Source organism: Oryctolagus cuniculus, chromosome 18 (genome assembly GCF_051225735.1).
Source record: "Oryctolagus cuniculus isolate XC-2025 breed Fujian yellow rabbit chromosome 18, ASM5122573v1, whole genome shotgun sequence".
Lineage (NCBI taxonomy): Eukaryota > Metazoa > Chordata > Mammalia > Lagomorpha > Leporidae > Oryctolagus > Oryctolagus cuniculus.
In genome coordinates, this window is record NC_142884.1 from 14,636,201 (window position 1) to 14,656,109 (window position 19,909).

Below are 19,909 nucleotides of genomic sequence, written 5' to 3' on the forward strand. Positions count from 1 at the left end.
CCCCAGCCCCAGCCAGGCCTCCTTGGCCCTCACTCCCCCTCACACTCAGGGCTCCTCGGACAAGGACACACATACACACACACACACTCACACTCAGACAGGCAGAGACACGCAGGGGCACGCTGCCGGCCCACAAACACACTCTGACAAGCCGGCTCAGGAGCTTGCCTCCAGGAGAGATCTCAGAGGGAGGATATGTGAGAGACACTCACGTGCGGAGACACGGATCCTCCGACACCCCAGACCCCACGTGGACATGTGCACGACGGCGGTGCCCCCAGAACCGAGTTAGCATACCAGCTATACCGTTAGCCACGTGGCCGAGGGCAGGTGCCTGGCATCCTGAGGCTCCGTGTGAATCTGTAAAATGGGAATAAGAGCAGGATCCCTTTAGCTGGCCGGTGGGGGGACAATCTGGGTCAAAGCATGTGCCGTTCCTTGCACTGGCTGGAGCTGCACCTATCCGAAGCCAGGAGCTTCTCGCTGGGTCTCCTATGCGGGTGCAGGGGCCCAAGCACTTGGGGGCATCTTTCACTGCTTCCCCAGAATATAGCAGAGAGCTGGAATGGAAGTGGTGCAGCTGGGACTCGAACCAGTGCCCATATAGGATGCCGGCGTTGCAGGCGGTGGTTTTACCCGCAGCACCACAGCGCAGGCGCAGGTGGTATCTTAATCACTGCACCAAATGCCCCCCCAGGACCCCTTCTTGAGGTCTGCTTGACCCTCCTTCCTCCTTTCTCACCCAAAGAGCCCCCTCGCAGGCCTTGGAGCACCCTCCTGCACATACGTCAGCCCCATCTCTCGTCTACTCCCATGGCCCCACTCCCATGGCCCCACTCCCTGGCCCCTTCCAGTCTGAGGTCCTCATGTTGTGTTGTTTGCTTCCAACCCCCTGTCCTTCCCTGGTGCAACAGGTGCATGGTCATCATTACAGATTTTTTGGCATGACTATGTGCCTCATGTCTGTCCCCTCCAGTTGGCCTGTGGGCTCTGGGAAGGCGGGGACAGGCTACATCCTGGTCACTGCTGCATCCCCACCCACCAAGGGTGCCACAAGGGGACAATGAATCACTGAGGGGGCAGATGCTGGTCACAGCAGGTTAAGTTGCCGCTTGGGATGCACGTCCTAAATTGGAGTTGGTTTGTGCCCCAGCTACTCCCCTTCTTTCCTTCTTCCCTCCCTCCCTTTCTCTCTCTCTTTAAAGATTATTTATTTATTTGAAAGGCATAGAGAGGGGCCAGCGCTGTGACGCAGCGGGTTAACACCCTGGCCTGAAGCACCAGCATCCCTTATGGGTGCTGGTTCTAGTCCCGGCTGCTCCACTTCCGATCCAGCTCTCTGCTATGGCCTGGGAGGGCAGAAGATGGCCCCAGTTTTTGGGCCCTGTGCATCTCCAGCTGTTGCGGCCAATCAGGGAGTGAACCATCAGATGGAGGACCTCTCTCTCTCTCTCTCTCTGCTTCTCCTCTCTCTGTGTAACTCTTTCAAATAAATAAATAAATCTTAAAAAAAAAAAAAGCATAAAGACAGAGAGGGGAAAAGACACATATATATACAGAGAGAGATATCCTCCATCCACCCAAATGACTGCAATGGCCTGGTCTGGGCCAGGCCAAAACCAGGAGCCAGGAACTCCATCCTGCTCTCATCCATGATGGCAGGGACCCAGGCATCTGAACCATCATCTGCTGCCTTTCCAGAAGCTGAGCAGAAGCAGAGCAGTTCAGACTCTAATCGGAACTCTGATATGGGATGCGGCTTAACCCACTGTGCCACACTGCCAACCCCTCTGGCTACTTCACTTTTTTTTGACAGGCAGAGTGGACAGTGAGAGAGAGACAGAAAGGTCTTCCTTTTTTCGTTGGTTCACCCTCCAATGGCCGCTGCGGTCAGCACACCGCGCTGATCTGAAGCCAGAAGCCAGGTGCTTCTCCTGGTCTCCCATGTGGGTGCAGGGCCCAAGCACTTGGGCCATCCTCCACTGCCCTCCAGGGCCACAGCAGAGAGCTGGCCTGGAAGAGGGGCAACCGGGACAGAATCCGGCGCCCTGAACGGGACTAGAACCCGGTGTGCCGGCGCTGCAGGCGGAGGATTAGCCTATTGAGCCGCGGCGCCGGCCTACTTCACTTTCAATTCCAATTTCATGCCAGTGTGCACCCTGGGAGGCAGCAGGAGATGGTTCAAGTACTTGGGTCCCTGCAAGACACCCAGATGGAAATCCAGGCTTCTGGCTTTGGCTGAGCTTAGCCCTGGCTGTTGTGGGCATTTGAGGAGTAAATCAACAGATGGAAGATTTCTGTCTCTTGGTGGGGGGTGGGGGGAGGCGGCGGTGGCGCTGTGATGCAGTGGGTTAATGCCCTGGCCTGAAGCGCCGGTATCCCATATGGGCACTGGTTCGAGACCTGGCTGCTCCACTTCCAATCCAGCTCTCTGCTATGGCCTGGGATAGAAGATGGCCCAAGTCCTTGGGCCCCTGCACCCATGTAGAAAACCTGGAGGAGTCTCCTGGCTTCTGGCTTTGGATGGGCGCAGCTCTGGTTGTTGTGGCCAATTAAGGAGTGAACCAGCAGATGGAAGACCTGTCTCTCTCTGCCTCTCCCCTCTCTGTGTGACTCTTTCAAATAAATAAATAAAAATCTTTTAAAAATTCTTTCAAGTAGATGGAAAAATAAAACCTTTAAAAAATACGAATTGAGAGGCATTTTTGAAGGTGCAGAGGTCTATCCACTTGTTTAGATATACTGCAGGTCTTCACCCACCTAGGGCATCACGGACAGTGCTGGGTTCGTGGCAAACTTGAACTTGTGACTTCATTCCCTCAAGAACTTTTGGCTGAGAACTGGCCCTCATATAGGATGCTGGTGTTGCAGGTGGTACCTTGACCTGCTGGCCCCTGAGGGCCAGAGGATGGTTGAGGAAGGCCTTGCTGAGGTTATGACTGAGATTGGAAGGAAGTGAGCAAGTGAGCCAAGACCGGAAGAGCATTCCAGGCAGTGCAAAGGCCCTGCAGCCGGCGTGCGCCAGGAACAGCAACTAACTTCAGGGAGGGCTATCTGTGGCTGGGAGTGGGAGAGTAGAGGACAGGTGGGGTCAGGAAGGGCCTGGCTTGGCAAGGATTTTGGTCTGTCATCTATGATGGGAATTACTGGTGGACTTTGGGCAGGAAACATTATTTGATCTCTCTTTAAAGAATCCCTCTAAGGCCACTAGGTGAAAAGTTGAGAGACTTCTAATTTTTTTTTAAAGTTTTTTTTATTTATTGGAAAGAAAGAGAGAGAGGGGCTGGCGCTGTGGCACAGCAGGTTGGGTTAAAGCCCAGGTCTACAGAGCCGGCATCACATATGGGCACCGGTTCGAGTCCCAGCTGCTCCACTTCTGATCCAGCTCTCTGCTATGGCCCAAGTCATTGGGCCCCTGCACCCGCATGGGAGATCTGGAAGCTCAAGGCTCCTGGCTTCAGATCAGCCCAGCTCTGTCCGTTGCAGTCATTTGGGGAGTGAACCAGTGGATGGAAGATCTCTCTCTCTGGCTCTGCCTTTTCAAATAAATAAATCTTGAGAGAGAGAGAGAGAGAGAGAGAGAAAGAGAGATCTCCCATCTGCTGGCTGGGCCAGGCTGAAGTTAGGAGCATGGGACTCCATCTGGGTTCTCCCACGTGGGTGGCAGGGGCCCAAGCACTTGGGCCAACTTCCAAACAGGCGCTCAGACAGGACGCAGGCGGAGGCTTAACTGGCTGCGCTACAACGGCCTGGACAGGACCTCCTAAGAGAAGGATCGGGACGTGGACGCAGCAGCCTTAGGAGTCACTGAACACAGGACCATTCGTTAACTCAGACTCTAATTCCCAGTTTGTAGGGGTTCCTGGGAATGGAAGGACATCTTGAGGAATGCTACAAAAAATGCCATCAGCCAAATCTAGAATATGAAAAACTCTTGTCAGGCAAATGACTCAGTTTACTCAAGAAGTGAGCAGCACGCCGCCAACGTCTAGGGAGCAGTTATGGAGTGGAAAAATCCAAGAGGCACTTCAAACGAAATCTGCTCATGCAATTGGTGTGAAAAATGGGTCCTGGGATTTTGACTTTTGAAAAGAAAGCTTTTGGGGGCAGTTCTTGCTTAGTGGATACAGAGGTTTTCGTGGGATGATGAAAACAGTTTTGAGTATAGGAGCTGGTGTTGTGGCATGGCGGGTAAACCTGCTGTCTGTGACACCATCATTCCATTTCCCACCCGGTTCCCTGCTAATGTGCATCGGAAGGCAGTGGAAGATGGCCTGAGTACTTGGGCCCCTGCTACACATGTGGGAGACCCACACGGAGTTCCTGACTCCTGGCTTTGGCATGGCCCTTCCCCTGGCAATTGTGGCCATTTGGAGAGTGAACCAGCAGAGAGATCTCTCCATCTCAGCCTCTCTTACTCTGCCTTTCAAAGAAATAAAAGAAAAAATATATTTAAAACAGAAAAAGATGGTTATCCTCCATCAAAGAGTCAACAGCCTAGGAACAGGCAATCAAGATGGAATCCCAATCCTGTCTGTCCACTTTACTCTTCCACTGTTTTGTGCTACCTCTAAAGAACAGAAGTCAATAAAGTGATAACATCATGGGACTTTTTTTTTTTTAAATAAGGAAACTTTGTGAATGACAGATGCACTGTGGTATTTTTGGAAGATGAACTGATATCTGCAGCTTACTTGATGGAAAGAAAAAAAAAAAAACCCGAGCCGGAGGGACAGGTGGACAGAATTGTTATTGAGCAATGGAGCAAGATGCTGTTGGGAGAACCAGGAGTTGGCACGTGGGCATTCTCGGTACAAGCCCCTCAACTTTGCCACATGTCTGAAAACTGTCACAATAAAATGGTGGGGGATAGGGGTGGGTGTTGTGTAGTGGACTGAGCCGGAGCTTGGAATGCCTGCACCCCACGAAGTGCCTGAGATCCAGGCATGCTTCTGCTCAGAGAGAGAGGGACATAGAGAGAGGGAGACAGAGATCTTCTATCCACCAGTTCATTCCCCACTTGGCTGCAACGGCCAGGGCTGAGCCAGGCTGAAGTCAGGGGTCAGGAGCTTCATCTGGGTCTCCTATGTGGGAAGCAGCAGGCATTCGAATCATCTTCCTCTGCTTTCCCAGGCCACTAGCAGGGAGCTGGATTTGAAGTAGAGCAGCTGAGACAGAAACGGGCACCCATATGGATACCAGCGTCCCAGGTGGCCACAACACTGGCCCCCTTACCTCTGCTTCTGATGCAGCTCCCTGCTGATGCACCCTGGGAGGCAGCAGATGATGGTCCAAGTACTTGGGTCCCTGCCACCCATGTGGAAGACCCAGGTGGTTCCTGGTTCCTGGCTTCAGCCTGGCCCAGCCCTGGATGTTGTGGGTACCAGGGGAGTGAACCAGTGGACAGAAGATCTACCTCTCTGTCACTCTTTCAAAGAGATAAATAAATCTTTTAAGAAATGTTGGGAAGAAACAAATGTCCTTAACTCTTCAATGATTTTCTGGGATTTGCCTTAAAATATCCCTAATTTCACATAAGTGAAAACTAGAAAGTTAGTGGTTGTTGAATGAGGCTGGATGATGGGTAGTCGGGGAGGCAGGGTTGTGTTTGTCTGAAAACTTCCTTACCAGATAATTTAAGACACAAAGGATCTCCCTGGCTCCCTTAAGAAGGGAAGGCAGGGGGGCAGGGTGGCGGAAGAGGCCAGGGCAGGGTTGGGGTCTCTCTGTGGGCTATGGCCCCTGTGTAGTATCTGCTTCCAGATTCCCAGAATCCCCAGGGGCTGGCTCTGTTGGTTTTGGGCTTTCCCAGGCTGAGGCCCCCCTTCCAGGACAGCCCTGTCCTGCCCTCCCCCGCCAGCTCCACATCTGGTACTGATGTCAACAGCCAGGGTGGGCGGTGACCGTGTTTTTCAGCTCCCGCCCAGCCTCAGGGGAGGGGTGGACTCCCCCAACCCCACCCCTTACTCACTAGGACAGACAGATTCGGTCACACAGCAGGCCCCGCCTCAGGCCAGACACAAATGTTTATTGCAAAATGGGGGCCTTTCAGTCACAAGGACATCAGATCTGGCCTCTTCCCTGACTCTGGGGCTGGGAACTCGGCCCCTACATGGTCATCCAGCCGCTTCCATTGGGTCTTACATGGACTGAGGCAGGGCAGGGGCTGAGTCAGGGACAGCAGGGGTCGCTTTCAGCTCCGTTACATAAGCAGGGCTGGGGCTGGGTGGGCGTTTCTCAGACAGGGCCAGTGCCTGCCAACCAGGACCTGTTTGCGTCTGGGAGAACTTGCGATCAGGGTGCTTGGAAAGGGGCCTCCGCGGCAGTGCTGTCTCCATGGGAGGACCCCTCGGGGAGCTGGGCGGTGTCATGTATGTCTAGCTGCGGCCTGGAGGGCCCTGGACAGGAACCTGTGACTTGCCCCAGAAGGGGGGGTGGGGCGTGTGGCTCTAGGTGGGCTGCGCACCCCAGAGCGTGGCATGGACAGCTTTGCTGTGTTTAAATGGTGAGACACAGGTGGCTGCCTGCGGTGTAGACGTATGGCTGTGGACACACAACTCTGTCCCTGCTCGCCCCGGGCGGCCACCCCCACCCCCACCCCCACCCCGAGCTCCCCTCTTCATCAGGTCCAGCCAAGGCAGTGGTCAGCGGGGCCGGACCTGCAGCTGGAAGGCCGAGGGGATGTTGAAGAGGCCGCTGACGGCAGGCTGCAGGCTGAGCGCTTGTGGCGGGCACGGGCTGTCCAGGGAGAAGCCCTGCAGGATGGCCGTGAAGAGCAGGAAGAGCTCGGCGCGGGCCAGGCCCTCGCCCAGGCAGACGCGCTTACCTGGTGAGGAGAAGGAGACCCGCGGCTCACAGCCAGGCCTGGGGATGGGGCGGTGGGCGAGGGGAGCCAGCAGGGAGCCCGGGGCGCAGGAAGTCGCGGCTGTACCTAGGGAGAAGGGCAGGAAGGCCTCGTGCTTCCGGAACCGCCCGTCAGCATCCAGGAAACGGCCTGGGTTGAATTCCTCCGGCTGCTCGAAGACCTTGGGGTCCCGCAGGACGGAGCCAAGGAGCGGGAAGACCTCGGTGCCCTGATGGGAGAGAGCCACGACAGCGTTCCCTCACCAAGCCCGGACACAGAGGTCCCAGGCCGCAGGCACTGCGCATGCGCATGGCACGGTGGGTGGAGCGCCGAGGACGGAACACAATGACGTCAGCGGGGCCAGGTACGTGTGTACCGCACAGGTGATGCGTAGGTGCACTGCACACAGAGGCGCCCGCACTGGCAAACATGTTTGGAAAATGGAGTCAAAAGGTCAGTTCACTCAGGTGCGAAACGTTCTGAAGTCTGTATATACAAGGAGACTTTAAAAAGCAAGAAACGCAAGCGGTGGGAGTCTGGCGCAGTGGGATGCAACCATTCTGTGTGAGTCCCGCTCTGCTTCTGACTCTAGCTTCCTGCTGATGGGCACCAGGTGATGGCGCAAGTACTTTTTTTTTTTTTAGCTAAAGATTTATTTTGGGGCTGGCGCTGTGGCCTAGTGCGTTAAGCCTCTGCCTCTAAGGCTGGCATCCGGTTTGGGTCCCAGCTGCTCCACCTCTGATCCAGCTCCCTGCTAATGGCCTGGGAAAGCAGAAGATGGCCCAAGTGCTTGGGCCCCTGCACCCACGAAGGAGACCCGGAAGAAGCTCCTGGCTCCTGGCTTCGGATCGGCCCAGCTCCAGGCCCTGCAGCCATGTGGGTAGTGAACCAGAGGATGAAAGATGTCTGTCTCTCCCTCTCCCCGTCTGCAACTCTACCTCTCAAATAAATAAATCTTTTAAAACAAGATTTGTTTATTTGAGAGGCACAGTAATAGAGGGAGAGACAGAGACCCTCCTTCTGCTGGTTCTCTCCCCAGATGGCAGCATTGGCCCGGGCTAGGCCAGGCAGAAGCCAGGAGCCAGGAGCTCCATCCATATGGGTGTCAGGAGCCCCAGTACTTGGGCCGTCTTCCACTGCTTTCCTGAGCTGGATTGGAAGCAGAGCAGTAGGGACTCCAGTTAGCACCGTGATGTGGATGCCAGCATTGCAAGCAGCAGCTTAACCTGCTGTAGTACAATGCTGGCCCCACAAGGACTTGGGTCCGTTCCACCCATGAGGGTGTCTGGATTGAGTTCCGGGCTTTGGCATGGCCCAGCCACAGCTGTTACTGGCATTTTGGGGGAGTGAACCAGCAAATAGAAATCTCTCTCTGCTGTCTCTTTGCCATTCTTTTTTTCTTTTTTCTTTCCTCTTTTCCTTTTTTTTTTTTTTTTTTTTTGACAGGCAGAGCTAGACAGTGAGAGAGAGAGACAGAGAGAAAGGTCTTCCTTCTGTTGGTTCACCCCCCAAATGGCCACCATGGTCGGCGCGCTGCACCGATCCAAAGCCAGGAGCCAGGTGCTTCCTCCTGGTCTCCCATGCAGGTGCAGGGCCCAAGCACTTGGGCCATCCTCCACTGCCTTCCCAGGCCACAGCAGAGAGCTGGACTGGAAGAAGAGCAACTGGGACAGAATCCGGTGCCCCAACTGGGACTAGAACCCCGGGGTGCTGGCACCACAGGCAGAGGATTAGCTTAGAGAGCCACGGCGCAGGCCTCTTTGCCTTAAATAAATCAAAAACATATTAAAAATGAAAAATACGTATAATGAAAACATATGGAAGCATTATTTGTACCAAAATGAACTTCTCTTTAAAAAAAAAAAAACATTTTTATTTGAAAAGCAGAGTTACACGGAGGGAGAGAGAGAGAGAGTTGTCTGTCACTGGTTCACTCCTCAAATGGCCTTCATGGCTGGGGCTGGGCCAGGCCAAAGCCAGGAGCCTGGAGCTCCATCCAGGTCTCGCACATGGGTGACAGGGACTCAAGTACTTGGGCCATCTTCTGCTGTTTTCCCAGGTGCATCTGTAGGGAGTTAAATCAGAAGTGGAGCATCTGGGGCCGGCGCTGCAGCTCACTAGGCTAATCCTCCGCCTTGCGGCGCCGGCACACTGGGTTCTAGTCCCGGTCGGGGCACCGGATTCTGTCCTGGTTGCCCCTCTTCCAGGCCAGCTCTCTGCTGTGGCCAGGGAGTGCAGTGGAGGATGGCCCAAGTGCTTGGGCCCTGCACCCCATGGGAGACCAGGATAAGTACCTGGCTCCTGTCATTGGATCAGCGCGGTGCGCCAGCCACTGCGCGCCAGCTGTGGCGGCCATTGGAGGGTGAACCAACGGCAAAGGAAGACCTTTCTCTCTGTCTCTCTCTCTCACTGTCCACTCTGCCTGTCAAAAAAAAAAAAAAAAAAAGAAGAAGAAGTGGAGCATCTGGGACTCAAACCAGTGCCCATATAGGATGCCAGTGTTGCAGGCAGCAGCTTAACCCATTGTGCTACAATGCTGGCCTCTACACTTGTCCTTTAAATCCATTTGCATGAACTGGTTTGTAACAGGCATGGGCATTGCACGCATACACACATACACATACCCTGTGAATAAGCCAAAGAGCTAGGTATGAATATTATTTCCATTTTAATGATGGTGAAACTGAGATCCAGAGAATGGAAGCGAGTTGCCCACAGTTGCCATCTGGACACAGCAGTGCTTGTCATTTTTCCATTTTGTTTTGAAACTTTGGGCACATCTGTGATTCAGCTGTGGCTGTTTTAAGCCACCTTTTTGCCAAATGTTGAGTCCAGCCTTTTGCTGGAGTAGCAAAAGGCCTTTCGGAGGAGACGGCCAGCATGGCTGGGCGAGGGCTGTCCAGGCAGACTGCCCCTGCCTGTGTTTGCAGAAAGTGGCAGCTCTGGGGCCGGTGCTGCCGCGAAGTAGGCTAATCCTCCACCTGCGGCACTGGCATCCCATATGGATACTGGTTCTAGCCCCGGCTGCTCCTCTTCCCATCCAGCTCTCTGCTATGGCCTGGGAAAGCCAGGCCCAAGTGGCTTGGGCCCCTGCACCCGCATAGGAGACCTGGAAGAAGATCCTGGCTCCTGGCTTTGGATAGGCTCGGCTCTGGCCGTTGCAGCCATTATGGGGAGTGAACCAGCAGATGGAAGACCTTTCTGTCTCTCCCTCTCCCTGTCTGTAACTTTACCTCTCAAAATAAATAAATAAAATCTTTTAAAAAAAGAGAAAGTGGTAGCTCTTTCAGCCATGATCAGAGCCCCTGTGTTCCCAGGGCTGTGTGGTGGATGGCAAATGTGGCAGGATAGCATGAGGGGAGGGAGCGAGACCCCTGCTAGGGACTTGCCTAGAAGGTAAGGGAGGCTCCAGAAAGGACAGGGCCATGGCACTGGTGCTAAAATAAGAGAAAGGCAGATAGCTGGTAAAGCATAGGCTCTGAGTTCAAATCCTGCCTTCAAATCCTGCTTGCAGGTTGGGTGCCCTTGACAAGTGTTTTAACCTTTCAAGTTCTCAGTTTCCTCATTTGTAAAATGGGCATAATGGTATGCAGTTGCTTTGAAGACTAAATAAAATGCACATGCAAACCATTCAGAGTGATACCTAGCACACAGTATCGGTACCTATTATGATGATGATTCTTTTTTAAAGATTTATTTATTTGAAAGTCAGAGTTATACAGAGAGATAGAGAGGCAGAGAGAGAGAAAGAGAGAGAGAGAGGTCTTCCATCCACTGGTTCACTCCCCAATTGGCTGCAACGGCCGAAGCTGTGCCAATTTAAAGCCAGGAGCCTGGAGCTTCTTCTGGGTCTCCCATGCAGGTGCAGGGGCCCAAGCACTTGGGCCATCTTCTGCCCTCCCAGGCCATAGCAAAGAGCTGGATCAGAAGTGGAGCAGCCAGGACTCCGGTGCCCATATGGGATGCCGGCACTGCAGGCAGCGGCTTTACCTGCTACGCCACAGCGGCGGCCCCTAATATGATTATTATTGGTGTCTATTACTGTCATTAGAAGAAAGATACTATTGAGGTTCACAGGGTGAAGTAGTCTGTTCAGGCTTCTAGCTGGAAAACAGCAGGGCTGGACTTAAGCTCCAGGGTTTGGATTCTACAAGGAAGCTGCCTCAGGTTCAGGGAGTCATTGATCTCCCCCTAGTGGTTCTGGGGCTGAACTGCTCTCTGATGAAGAGGCAGGGCCTGGGAGAGGGAGAGGGAGAGGGAGGAGGAAGGAGGGGAGGAGGGAAGCGGAAGGAGGGAGGGAGTGTGCGTATTGCGTGTCCCAGCCACAGGGCTGAGGGCGAGGAGGGCCGCTGTTAGCGTTACACCTGTTACTCAGTACTCAAACTCCTTCCCCGAGCGCGTCCTCATCAGACTGTCCCAGCCACCTCAGCAGGATGTAGAATTAGCATGTCTGTCTGACAGGTGGGGAAACTGAGGCCCAGAGACAGGGTCCCAGGGCAAGAGAAATGCACACAGAAGAAACCAGGAAGAGTAAAGGCTGCAGAGAGAGGAAGAGGGGGGATTATCACAGAGGGAGGAAGGTGCAGGGCCACAGCGGCATGGTTGGGGCACGGGGGAGGGGGAGATGTAGACACTGAGATCAAGAAAAAGTCAGGGAAGGACAGGAGTTGGGCACAGTGGTTAAGATGCCCCCTAGGGCACCTGCATCCTTGTCTGGGTTTCAGTCCCATCTCCACTTCTGATCCAGCTCCCTGCTAACGTGCATCCTGGAGGCAGCAGGTGACGGTGCAAGTGCTTGGGTCCCTGCCACCCTCACGGGACACCCAGATGGAGAGATGGAGCTCCTGGCTCTTGGCTTCTGCCTGGCCCAGCTCTGGCTGTTATGGGCATTTGGGGCAACAAACCAGCAGTTGAAAGATTTCTCTTTGTCTCTTTCTCTGTGTGTCTCTGACATTCAAACAGAATGAAAATAAACAGACATTGGGGCAGGCGCTGTGGCGCAGTGGGTTAACGCCCTGGCCTGAAGCGCCAGCATCCATGTGGGCGCCGGTTCGAGACCCCACTGCTCCACTTCCTGTCCAGCTCTCTGCTGTGGCCCAGGATAGCAGTGGAGGATGGCCCAAGTCCTTGGGGCCCTGCACCCATGTGGGAGACCCGGAGGAAGCTCCTGGCTCCTGGCTTTGGATCGGCACAGCTCTGGCCGTTGTGGCCATATGGAGAGTGAACCATCAGATGGAAAACTTCTCTCTCTCTGCCTCTCCTCTCTCTGTGTAGCTCTGAGTTTCAAATATATAAATAAATCTTTTAAAAAAAAAAAAAGAAAGAAAATAAACAGACAGAAAATAAAAAGTCCGGCTGTCCAGAATACCCACCTGGGGCAAGGTGTACCCTCGGAAGCAGGTGGTCCGTGTGAGGGCGCGGGGCACGCCCATGGGCAACAGCGCCAGCAGCCGCTGGGCCTCGTGCAGAACCGCGTCAGTGTAAGGGAGGCGGGCACGGTCCCCCAGGCCCGGGGCCCGGCCAGCACCCAGCTCCCGCGTCAGCTCTTCCTGCACACGCTCTGCACACAAGAGTTATTGGGTCAGAGGGGACTCAGGCCCCCCTTTCCCAGATGAGAAAACTGAGACTTGAGAACTCAGGCCATCTGCCCGGAGACACAACCGAGTCTGTCACCAGTGCCACCAGCTGCCCAGTGCCACCTTCCCGACCAGCCACTGGCCCGACAGCAGGTGACACAGCTGCCCGGCCCTGAAATGCTGGCGTTCCTGGGGGCGCACGCCCAGCCCGCCTCTTCCCATGCACCCTTCTGCACCCCCAAGGCTCTGGTCCCTCCTAAGCTCCGATAACCCTGGGGTCTTGTGGTCTCCTGCATCCCGCTCCCCACCCCTCACTGGGTGGCTTCAGACCCCACCCAGATGGTTTCAAACTGGAGTCAGCATCTTCTCTCTAAAACCAGTTCCTTCCTGTCCCCACCTCAGGTGGCCACAGTGTCCTCCTGTCGCCCTAGGCAGAGACCTGCCCTTCTGCTTGACGCCTCCCTGTCTTGTCATTCTCTGGGATCTGCCTGTTCCACTCCTTCATCCCTCCCCGAAGCCTGTCCTGTCCTCTCCTGTTCAGGTCTTTGTCCTCCTCCCTGGGGCTCCTGGTGTCCCCTCTCACCCTTCTCCACTCCCTCAGGGCAGCCCAAAGGAGTTTTCTAAAAGCTGAACGTGACTCTGCCCTCTCCTGCTCAGGGTGCTGCCTTGATTCCCAAGGCCAAGGCCAAGGCCAAGGCACAGGCAACAGGCCCCGAGAGGACTCCTGCTTGTCTCTCTCCATGCCTCACCCCATAACCCGCAGCCGCCTGGCCTCCTCCGACACCCCGAAGCCCGCACTTCCTCGCCTCCTGCTCTGGCTCAGCCCGACCACTCTGCTTGCACAGTCCTCCCTCTCGAACCCTCTCTTCTGTCCCCAGGGCCTGGCAGGTGCGAAAGGCGCTTACTGTGGACGTGAGGATGCTTCAGCAGTAGCAGCAGGGCATAGCGGATGGTGGCGCTGACCGTCGCCGTCCCGGCAAACAGCAAGTAGGTGACGGTCATCAGCAAGTTCTTCTCTGTGAACTCTGTGTTTGGGTCTTTTTCCTCCTGGGAGAAACCAGGCAGAAGGGCTCAGAGAACACAGGCTGTGGGAAGTAGAGGTGCAGGGAACCAGGCATGGGGCATAGCACAGTAAGTTACAGCTTTGTCACGGAGTGCAAATGAGTGGTTCAGAATGGGAAGTGGGTGTCTGATATTAGTTCTTCTGGTTGAAAGGCTTTTTTTTTTTTTTTAAAGATTTATTTAGGGCGGCACTGTGGCACAGTGGGTTAAGCTGTCATCTGCACTGCTGGCATCCCATAAGGGTGCCAGTTCGAGTCCTAGCTGTTCAACTTCTGATCCAGCTCCCTGCTAATGCACCTGGGAAAGCAGCAGAGGATGGCCCAAATGCTTGGACCCCTGCACCCAAGTGGGAGACCTGGAGGAAGCTCCTGGCTTCCGGCTTCGGCAGGGGCCAGCCCTGGCCGTTGTGGCCATTTGGGGAGTGAACCAGCAGATGGCAAATCTCTTTCTCTCTCCTTCCCTCTCTGACTTTCAAATAAATCAATAAATCTTAAAAAAAATTTTTTTAAAGGGGGTGGGGCAGGGAGGGGCAGTGAGAACAGAGCACCCAAAAGAGAGAGACAGACACTCAGAGAGGAGCATATGCACAGATGTGCAGCGAGATAGAGACCTGACTGGGGAGTTCAGGTGCACCTGTCCTGTCCAGGAGGGACTCACACCCCACCAACCCTCCTTCCACCTGCTGCTACCTGTGCCATCTTTAGCAGGAAGGCATCCACAACGTCACGAGCAGGGCCTGAGGGGTCCAGGCTCTCCTGGTGTCGACGCACCTGGCGCACAGTGAAGGCAGCCAGGGTACCCAAGTGGTGGAGGAGCTGTTTGTGGGGGCTGGGCAGGGGCCGCAGGAACCAGGAGAACATCTCGTAGGCCTGTGGGGGGAGGGCAGTTTTCCTCATCAGAGGGCTTGGCGGGAATCTTAGGCAGGTAAAAAGGGGTCCCACCTGCTTACCTGTCCCCACGGGGAGCTGGTCCCCAGCAGGGTACCGCCAGCTGCCCGCACCACAGCCTGGAACTCCTCATCCTCGTAGGGCATCCGGAAGCCGAAGATAAGGGAACAGACGATGTTGGAGGTGGCCTGGGCCAGTAGCAGGGAAGGGTCAAATGGGTGTCCTGGGGGAGTGAAGGGGGGGATGGAGCCAAGGTGGAACAGACCCCAGGCCTCGATGGAGAGAGAAGCATGGAGGAAGGCAGGAGGGCAGGTGCAGGGGAGAGAGCCGGAGCAGGGTGAGGCACAGAGCGAGAGGGAGACGTGCAGGGGGATGGACAGTCACAGAGAGACATAGGGAGGCCCAGAGACAGACTTAGGGTCAGAAGAACTGAGAAAAGGAGGCAGAGAAAAAAGGCAGAAAAGAGATGGAGATCCAAAAAGAGGGCGATGACATATAGAGAAGCTGAGATACCCTCACACAAGACACAGAGGGTGGAGGTGGAGACCCCAGCCCAGCCCAGAGCCCAGGGCTTCCCGGGCTGCACTGGGGCCATGCCCACGCACAGGGAGAAGCTCCTCCCCCTGACTCTGCTGACCTTGGGTCTCCTGGAGCGCCTCCACCAGGCGCTGAGCCTCTGCCTGGATCAGCTCCTCGCCTTCCCGCTTCCCCATGCCCCGGTCCCGCAGAGCAAGCATGGTGAATTTCCTTAGCTGCTGCCACCGTTCCCCGTTGGCAAAGAAAACCCCTGCATAGAAGGTGAGACTCAGTGAGGGACCGGTCCCTCTCAGCATTCCCCAGGACAACCCCTGTCCTGAGTCCCTGCCTGCCCAGCTCAGAGATGACCACTCAGCAGGTACCCAGTAAATGCACAAACTGGGGCCTGTGTCCCATGGCCTTGCTCTGGACAGCCAGTTCCTGGGGGAGCCGGGCTCCTGCTCCGTGATTGGCCAGGGGAGTTCAGATTTGTCCCTCCTTTTCATCTCTGCATCTTCCCCCACCCTCTTCCTCTCTCCCGTCCACCCCACCCCAACATTCACAGCGTGAACCGAGAGGGGAGGAGATGAGAGCCACACTGTTCTGCTCTGAACAGACCTCCCCTTCTCCAAGCTCAGTGCTCCTCCTGGCCAGTGCTGCCCTACGGTGGCCTCCCCTGTGTCCCCTAGCACCCCTCAATCCCCACCCCACACTGGGTCCTGCTCTGGCCTCGGTGTCCCTCCTCTCCCTGTCCCCTGGCTGGAGCTCTGGGCGTGACTCGGATGCTTCTCCCACCCCCCACTTTGTCCCATCCCACAGCCCCTGTTCTGGTCCAGCCCAGTCCTGTCTCTGGCTCGCAGCCATCAGTTCTGCTCCGTCTGCAGCTCCTAGGGAGGGTCTTTCAAACTCTGACCACATCCCTTTTCTGCTTAAAATCCACTGCTGAAACCCAGCGTGACTCACGGACCCCACATGGACAGAGCTCACACCGGCTCATCCATGACAACCACACTGGCCTCAAAGGTCCCCGCCTAAGCCTTTGCCCCTGCTGCTCCCTCAGCCGGCATCAATGCCACCACCCCATCTCCTGCCATCCATCCTGATTGAACAAACTCCACGCATCATCCCGCAGGTCTCAGCTCAGAGAGGAGCCTCCCCTGCTCCCCAGGTTCCTGCTCCCAGAGCTGTGCCTGTCTGAACACAGACCAGCCCCCCCCTGCCCCCCGTGGTGAGAGAGGACCCGACATCTCTCTCAGGCACCTCTGCATCTCCGGTTCCCAGAGCAGAGCCAGCCAGGGTGAATGTCTGTGCCTGACAGCTCTTCTGCCCTCACGCTTTTGGACAGGTTGGTCTCTCTGCTTGCAACACCTCCCACTCCGAGTCTCAGCTCAGATATCCTCTCCTCCAGGCAGACCTCCTGGGTAGCCCCCTCCCAACCCAGCCCTCCACAAAGGAACCTCTGGGTCAGGTGCCTCCTCTGTATTCCTGCACTCCCAGGACTTCCGTCATCCCTCAGCCCCTCTGGCTGAGCCTCCTCTATCCGGCCCTTACCCTCTGAGCTGTCACTGTTTGGTGACAGGTCTGCTGCTCATAGCCTTGTGCTCTGGGGGGCAGGAGAGGGGCTGGCTCAGCCAGTGCTGTGAACCCACAGCGCCCAGCATGGGTTTCCTGATTTCTGTGCAATTCTCAGAGCTTTGAAAGTTCTGCCTGAGCCGGGGCTTCACCTGCACAGGTGACTGTTGTCAATGACACCACCACCTGGCAATCACTGCAAAGCCCAATCCCATGCGATCAGTACAACCCTGTGTGCCACAGCTGAAAACACGGACCCCCTAAAGTCACGGATCCAGCGGCCCCCGCCTCCCCTGACTCACCATGGCCGTCAAAAGTCTGGTCCAGCGTGGCCAATGCTCCCCGCCCGGCAAAGTCCTCGGCTTGACCTCCCAGAGCCTCCTTCACAGCCTTGTGTCCAACCAGGACCACCACGCGCCGCCAGGGGCCCAGGTGCACAGTGAACACGGGTCCGTACCTCTCACTCAGCTGGGGTGGACAGGGAGAAGCGGGGATCGGTCAGCAGCTGCCTCTTCTGGCCGAGGTGTCTCTACGGGGGCCCTGGCACTGGATAAGCCATCTGGTCTGGCTTCTGCCCCCTCTCTGGGGAGCCCGCCCCAACCTGAGGCAGAAATAACCCCACTTGGAGGGCTCAGTTCTTTTTGTCTCAGGCTCCCTCCCTAAACGCATCTTCCAGTCCTGTTTCTGTGTGTTCAATCCTCACCTCTGACCCTGGGACAAGCCAGAATCAGATGTGGTCTCATAATTTCGACCTCCACCCCCACCCCAGCTCTCCCTTCCGGTCACTGCTACACCCTCAGATTCCGGAGCACCTGCCCCCTCCCTCCCCAAGACCCCATCCCCTTTCCGTGTCCTTGAGCCCTGCCCCCAATCCTTCTGGATGGGGAAGCTCTTTGCACTCCCAGCTCCATGCCCCCAAGGTTGGGAGGCCTCAGGCCGCCTTTCTTGCTCTCTCGAAGTTGAGCGATTCCATTCTAGTTCCTTCAGCCAGGATCCCTCCCCTCCCGTGGGCCTGCAAGGCTCCCTCCTCTTCCCAGCCCTCCAGGACACCCTGCACCCTCCCCCACACTTTCAGCTACTCCTGGTCCCCCACCCCCACCCCAGGACGCCTGTCTATCAGCTTTGGTCCTTGCCCACCGCCCTCCCAGGAGTCTGTGGGTCCCTGCTCCCCAGGACCCCTGCTCTCCCCCCTCCACTTCCTTCCAAGGAGACCCAAGAGCCTCTAGGCTCTGGCACTCCGGTTCCTCCCATCCACCCATTCCCCTCCGGGCCCTGGGTGCCCGCCCCTCACCCGCAGGAGCCCCGGGTACAGCGCCCCCGGACGGAGCTGCAGCAGGTTCCCCAGCAGCGGCAGCGGCGCTGGCCCTGGGGGCAGGTGGCCTCGCGCCCGGGGCAGCGCCAACGCCAGCAGCAACAGCAGCAGCAGCAGCAGCGCCCAGGTGCCAGCCGCCTCCATCTCCGCAGGTCCGCTCCGTCCCCCACTCCCGGCCGCCGCACGCTTCTGGGCCGGCGAGGGGCGGGAGCCGCCCTCCACGGAGAAATCAGGCGGAGGGGGCGGGGCCGCGAGCCTATCAGCCCGCCCGCAGGCTCGCGCTCCGCTCCCCGCTGCCGGATTTCTCCCAGGCTGCGGGCGTCTGAGGTCGGGGGGCGCACGCCCAAATGGGCCTCCCAGGGTTGCCTGGGGTTGCTGGGCGGAGACAGCGCCTTGGACCCCAGGTGAGGCGAAGGTAAATAGGAGGAACCTGGAAGCGGGAGACTTTGACCGTCCGCAGGCAGCCACACCCCGCGCCTGGCGGTGACCCGGCGCCGCCCTCCGCAGCTCTGGGTTCCCAACTGATGGACACCGGCGTGCGTGCGCGCGTGCGTGCGTGCGTGTGTGCATGTGTGGTGCCTGGGGGCCAGGAGGGACGACTGGACCTCTAGCCTGAAGAGTCTGGGGTCCAAGGCAATGAATGGGCTGGCCCAGAGCCATTCATTCATTCATTCATTCACTTAGGGGCAGTGTGTTCAGTGGTTAGCAGCATGGTGGCTCCAAAATGGGGCGAGTTCCCAGGATTGATCAGAAACTGTGATTCTGGAAAATATGCTGGAATTCGTTTCCTGGCACAAAGCTCCTGAAATCCTTGTTACCCTCACAGCGCCAAGTGTCCTTTTGTGCACCCATCGGTTGGCTGGTGACTGGCGGCCCCTGGCTGGCTTCAGGATTGGGGCTGTCCCTGAAGAAGGGGACAGAGGCTGAAGGTCAAGTTGATCGCCAGTGGCCAGTGATGTAATCCATCACGCCTGTGTAGTGAAGCGTCCACAAAAGCCCAAGAGGACGGCATTGTGAGAGCTTCCGGATGGCTGAACTGGTGGAGGTGCCTGAGGGCGGGGAGCCAGAGAGGGCACAAGCTGTGCCTCCCCTCCCCAGCCTCTCCTCGCCTGTATCCTTTCTAATCTCCGTTATCATCCAGCCGTTAGTGCAAGTGCGGCTGTTTTCCTGACTCCTGGAGGCTGCTGCAGCAGCCGGGTTATAACTGGCATCTGAGGTCGGGGGCGGGGTTCTGGGGCTGGGGGCCGGGATCTGGGGCTTGAGCCCCTGGGCTGTGGGCCGTGATGCTGTCTCCAGGGAGCTGAATTGAGGGCCTGCCTGCTGCGCGGGGAGAACCTCACACACCTGGCGACAGAAGATGCCTGTGTAGAGTAGGAGAGACTGAAGCCGAGCTGGAGTGTTTTTTATACTCGGCGACACTGGTGCACACCGTTTGAAAGGGGCCAGGTGCGTGTCTAACAAGCACTAAGTAAGTGTTAGCTCACATTTATGCACGGATTGTTGTTGAAGTCTATCAGTGATACTGTGTGTTTTACAAACCAGGCTTTGCGCAAGACCTGAGCATGCAGCTTTGAGCAGCTGAGAGAGGGGCTCAGGAACTCGCAGCCACCTGGAAGTAAAATGGAAATTAGAGAATTGCAGGAAGTGCTAAGGCCGGCTGAGTGTGTAGATGGGGTGAGGGGAAGCAGGAGCGGGTTTGTAGAAGAAGAAATTCCTGGACCCCTGCTGGTTCCCTGCTCAGCGAGGTTTCCAGGGGGCTGTTTTGCAGGGCCCTGGGAAAGACGCTGCATTTTGTTTCTAGTGGGAAGGGAAGCCGTGTGGAGGGTTCCTAGCATGGCTGTTACTGTGTTTGGAACTCCACCTGGGTCTCCTGTGTGGGTGGTACCTGAGCCATCAGCTGCTGCCATTAGCAGGAAGCTGGAATGGAGAGTGGAGTCCAGCCTCGAATACAGACACCGGATGTTGGCATTCCAGGTGGTGCTTAATTGTTCCACATGGCCACTCCCACTCTACATGTGGTTAGGAAAACTTTCAAACGCATGGGAGGGGCCAGCGTTGTGGTGCAGCAGGTTAAACGGCCACCTGTGATGCCAGCATCCTGAGTGCCAGTTCAAGTCTCTACTGTTCCACTTACCATCCA

At 56.5% G+C, this 19,909-nt stretch overlaps 2 protein-coding genes across 5 annotated transcripts in view; one reads left to right on the plus strand and one right to left on the minus strand.

Annotated features, from left to right (window-relative positions):
• Positions 1–77: 77 nt before the first annotated feature.
• On the minus strand, positions 78–18,065 carry LOC100353317 (cytochrome P450 2S1). 4 transcript variants are annotated; one of them, XM_008249708.5, is made up of 10 exons: positions 17,749–18,058; positions 16,760–16,925; positions 15,007–15,156; positions 14,432–14,592; positions 14,172–14,351; positions 13,326–13,467; positions 12,217–12,404; positions 6,932–7,073; positions 6,660–6,826; positions 173–360 (listed from the first exon to the last, which is right to left on the minus strand). In XM_008249708.5, exons 1-10 carry the CDS (start codon positions 17,911–17,913, stop codon positions 301–303), a joined length of 1,521 nt encoding a protein of 506 aa, XP_008247930.2. In that variant the 5' UTR covers positions 17,914–18,058; the 3' UTR covers positions 173–300. The 4 variants fall into 4 exon arrangements, with proteins under 4 accessions (XP_051692322.2, XP_008247930.2, XP_002722341.2 ...); XM_051836362.3 differs by lacking the exon at positions 6,660–6,826 and having other exon boundaries at positions 78–360; positions 6,827–7,073; positions 17,749–18,065; XM_002722295.6 differs by lacking the exon at positions 173–360 and having other exon boundaries at positions 6,009–6,826.
• LOC149120788 (cytochrome P450 2B5) overlaps positions 18,033–19,909 on the plus strand; it is a 35,335-nt gene continuing 33,458 nt past the window's right edge. Inside the window, exon 1 of the mRNA XM_089318797.1 lies at positions 18,033–18,173. Coding sequence (XP_089174923.1) covers positions 18,117–18,173 — 57 coding nt within the window. The 5' untranslated portion in view covers positions 18,033–18,116. The remainder of the gene's footprint in view (positions 18,174–19,909) is intronic.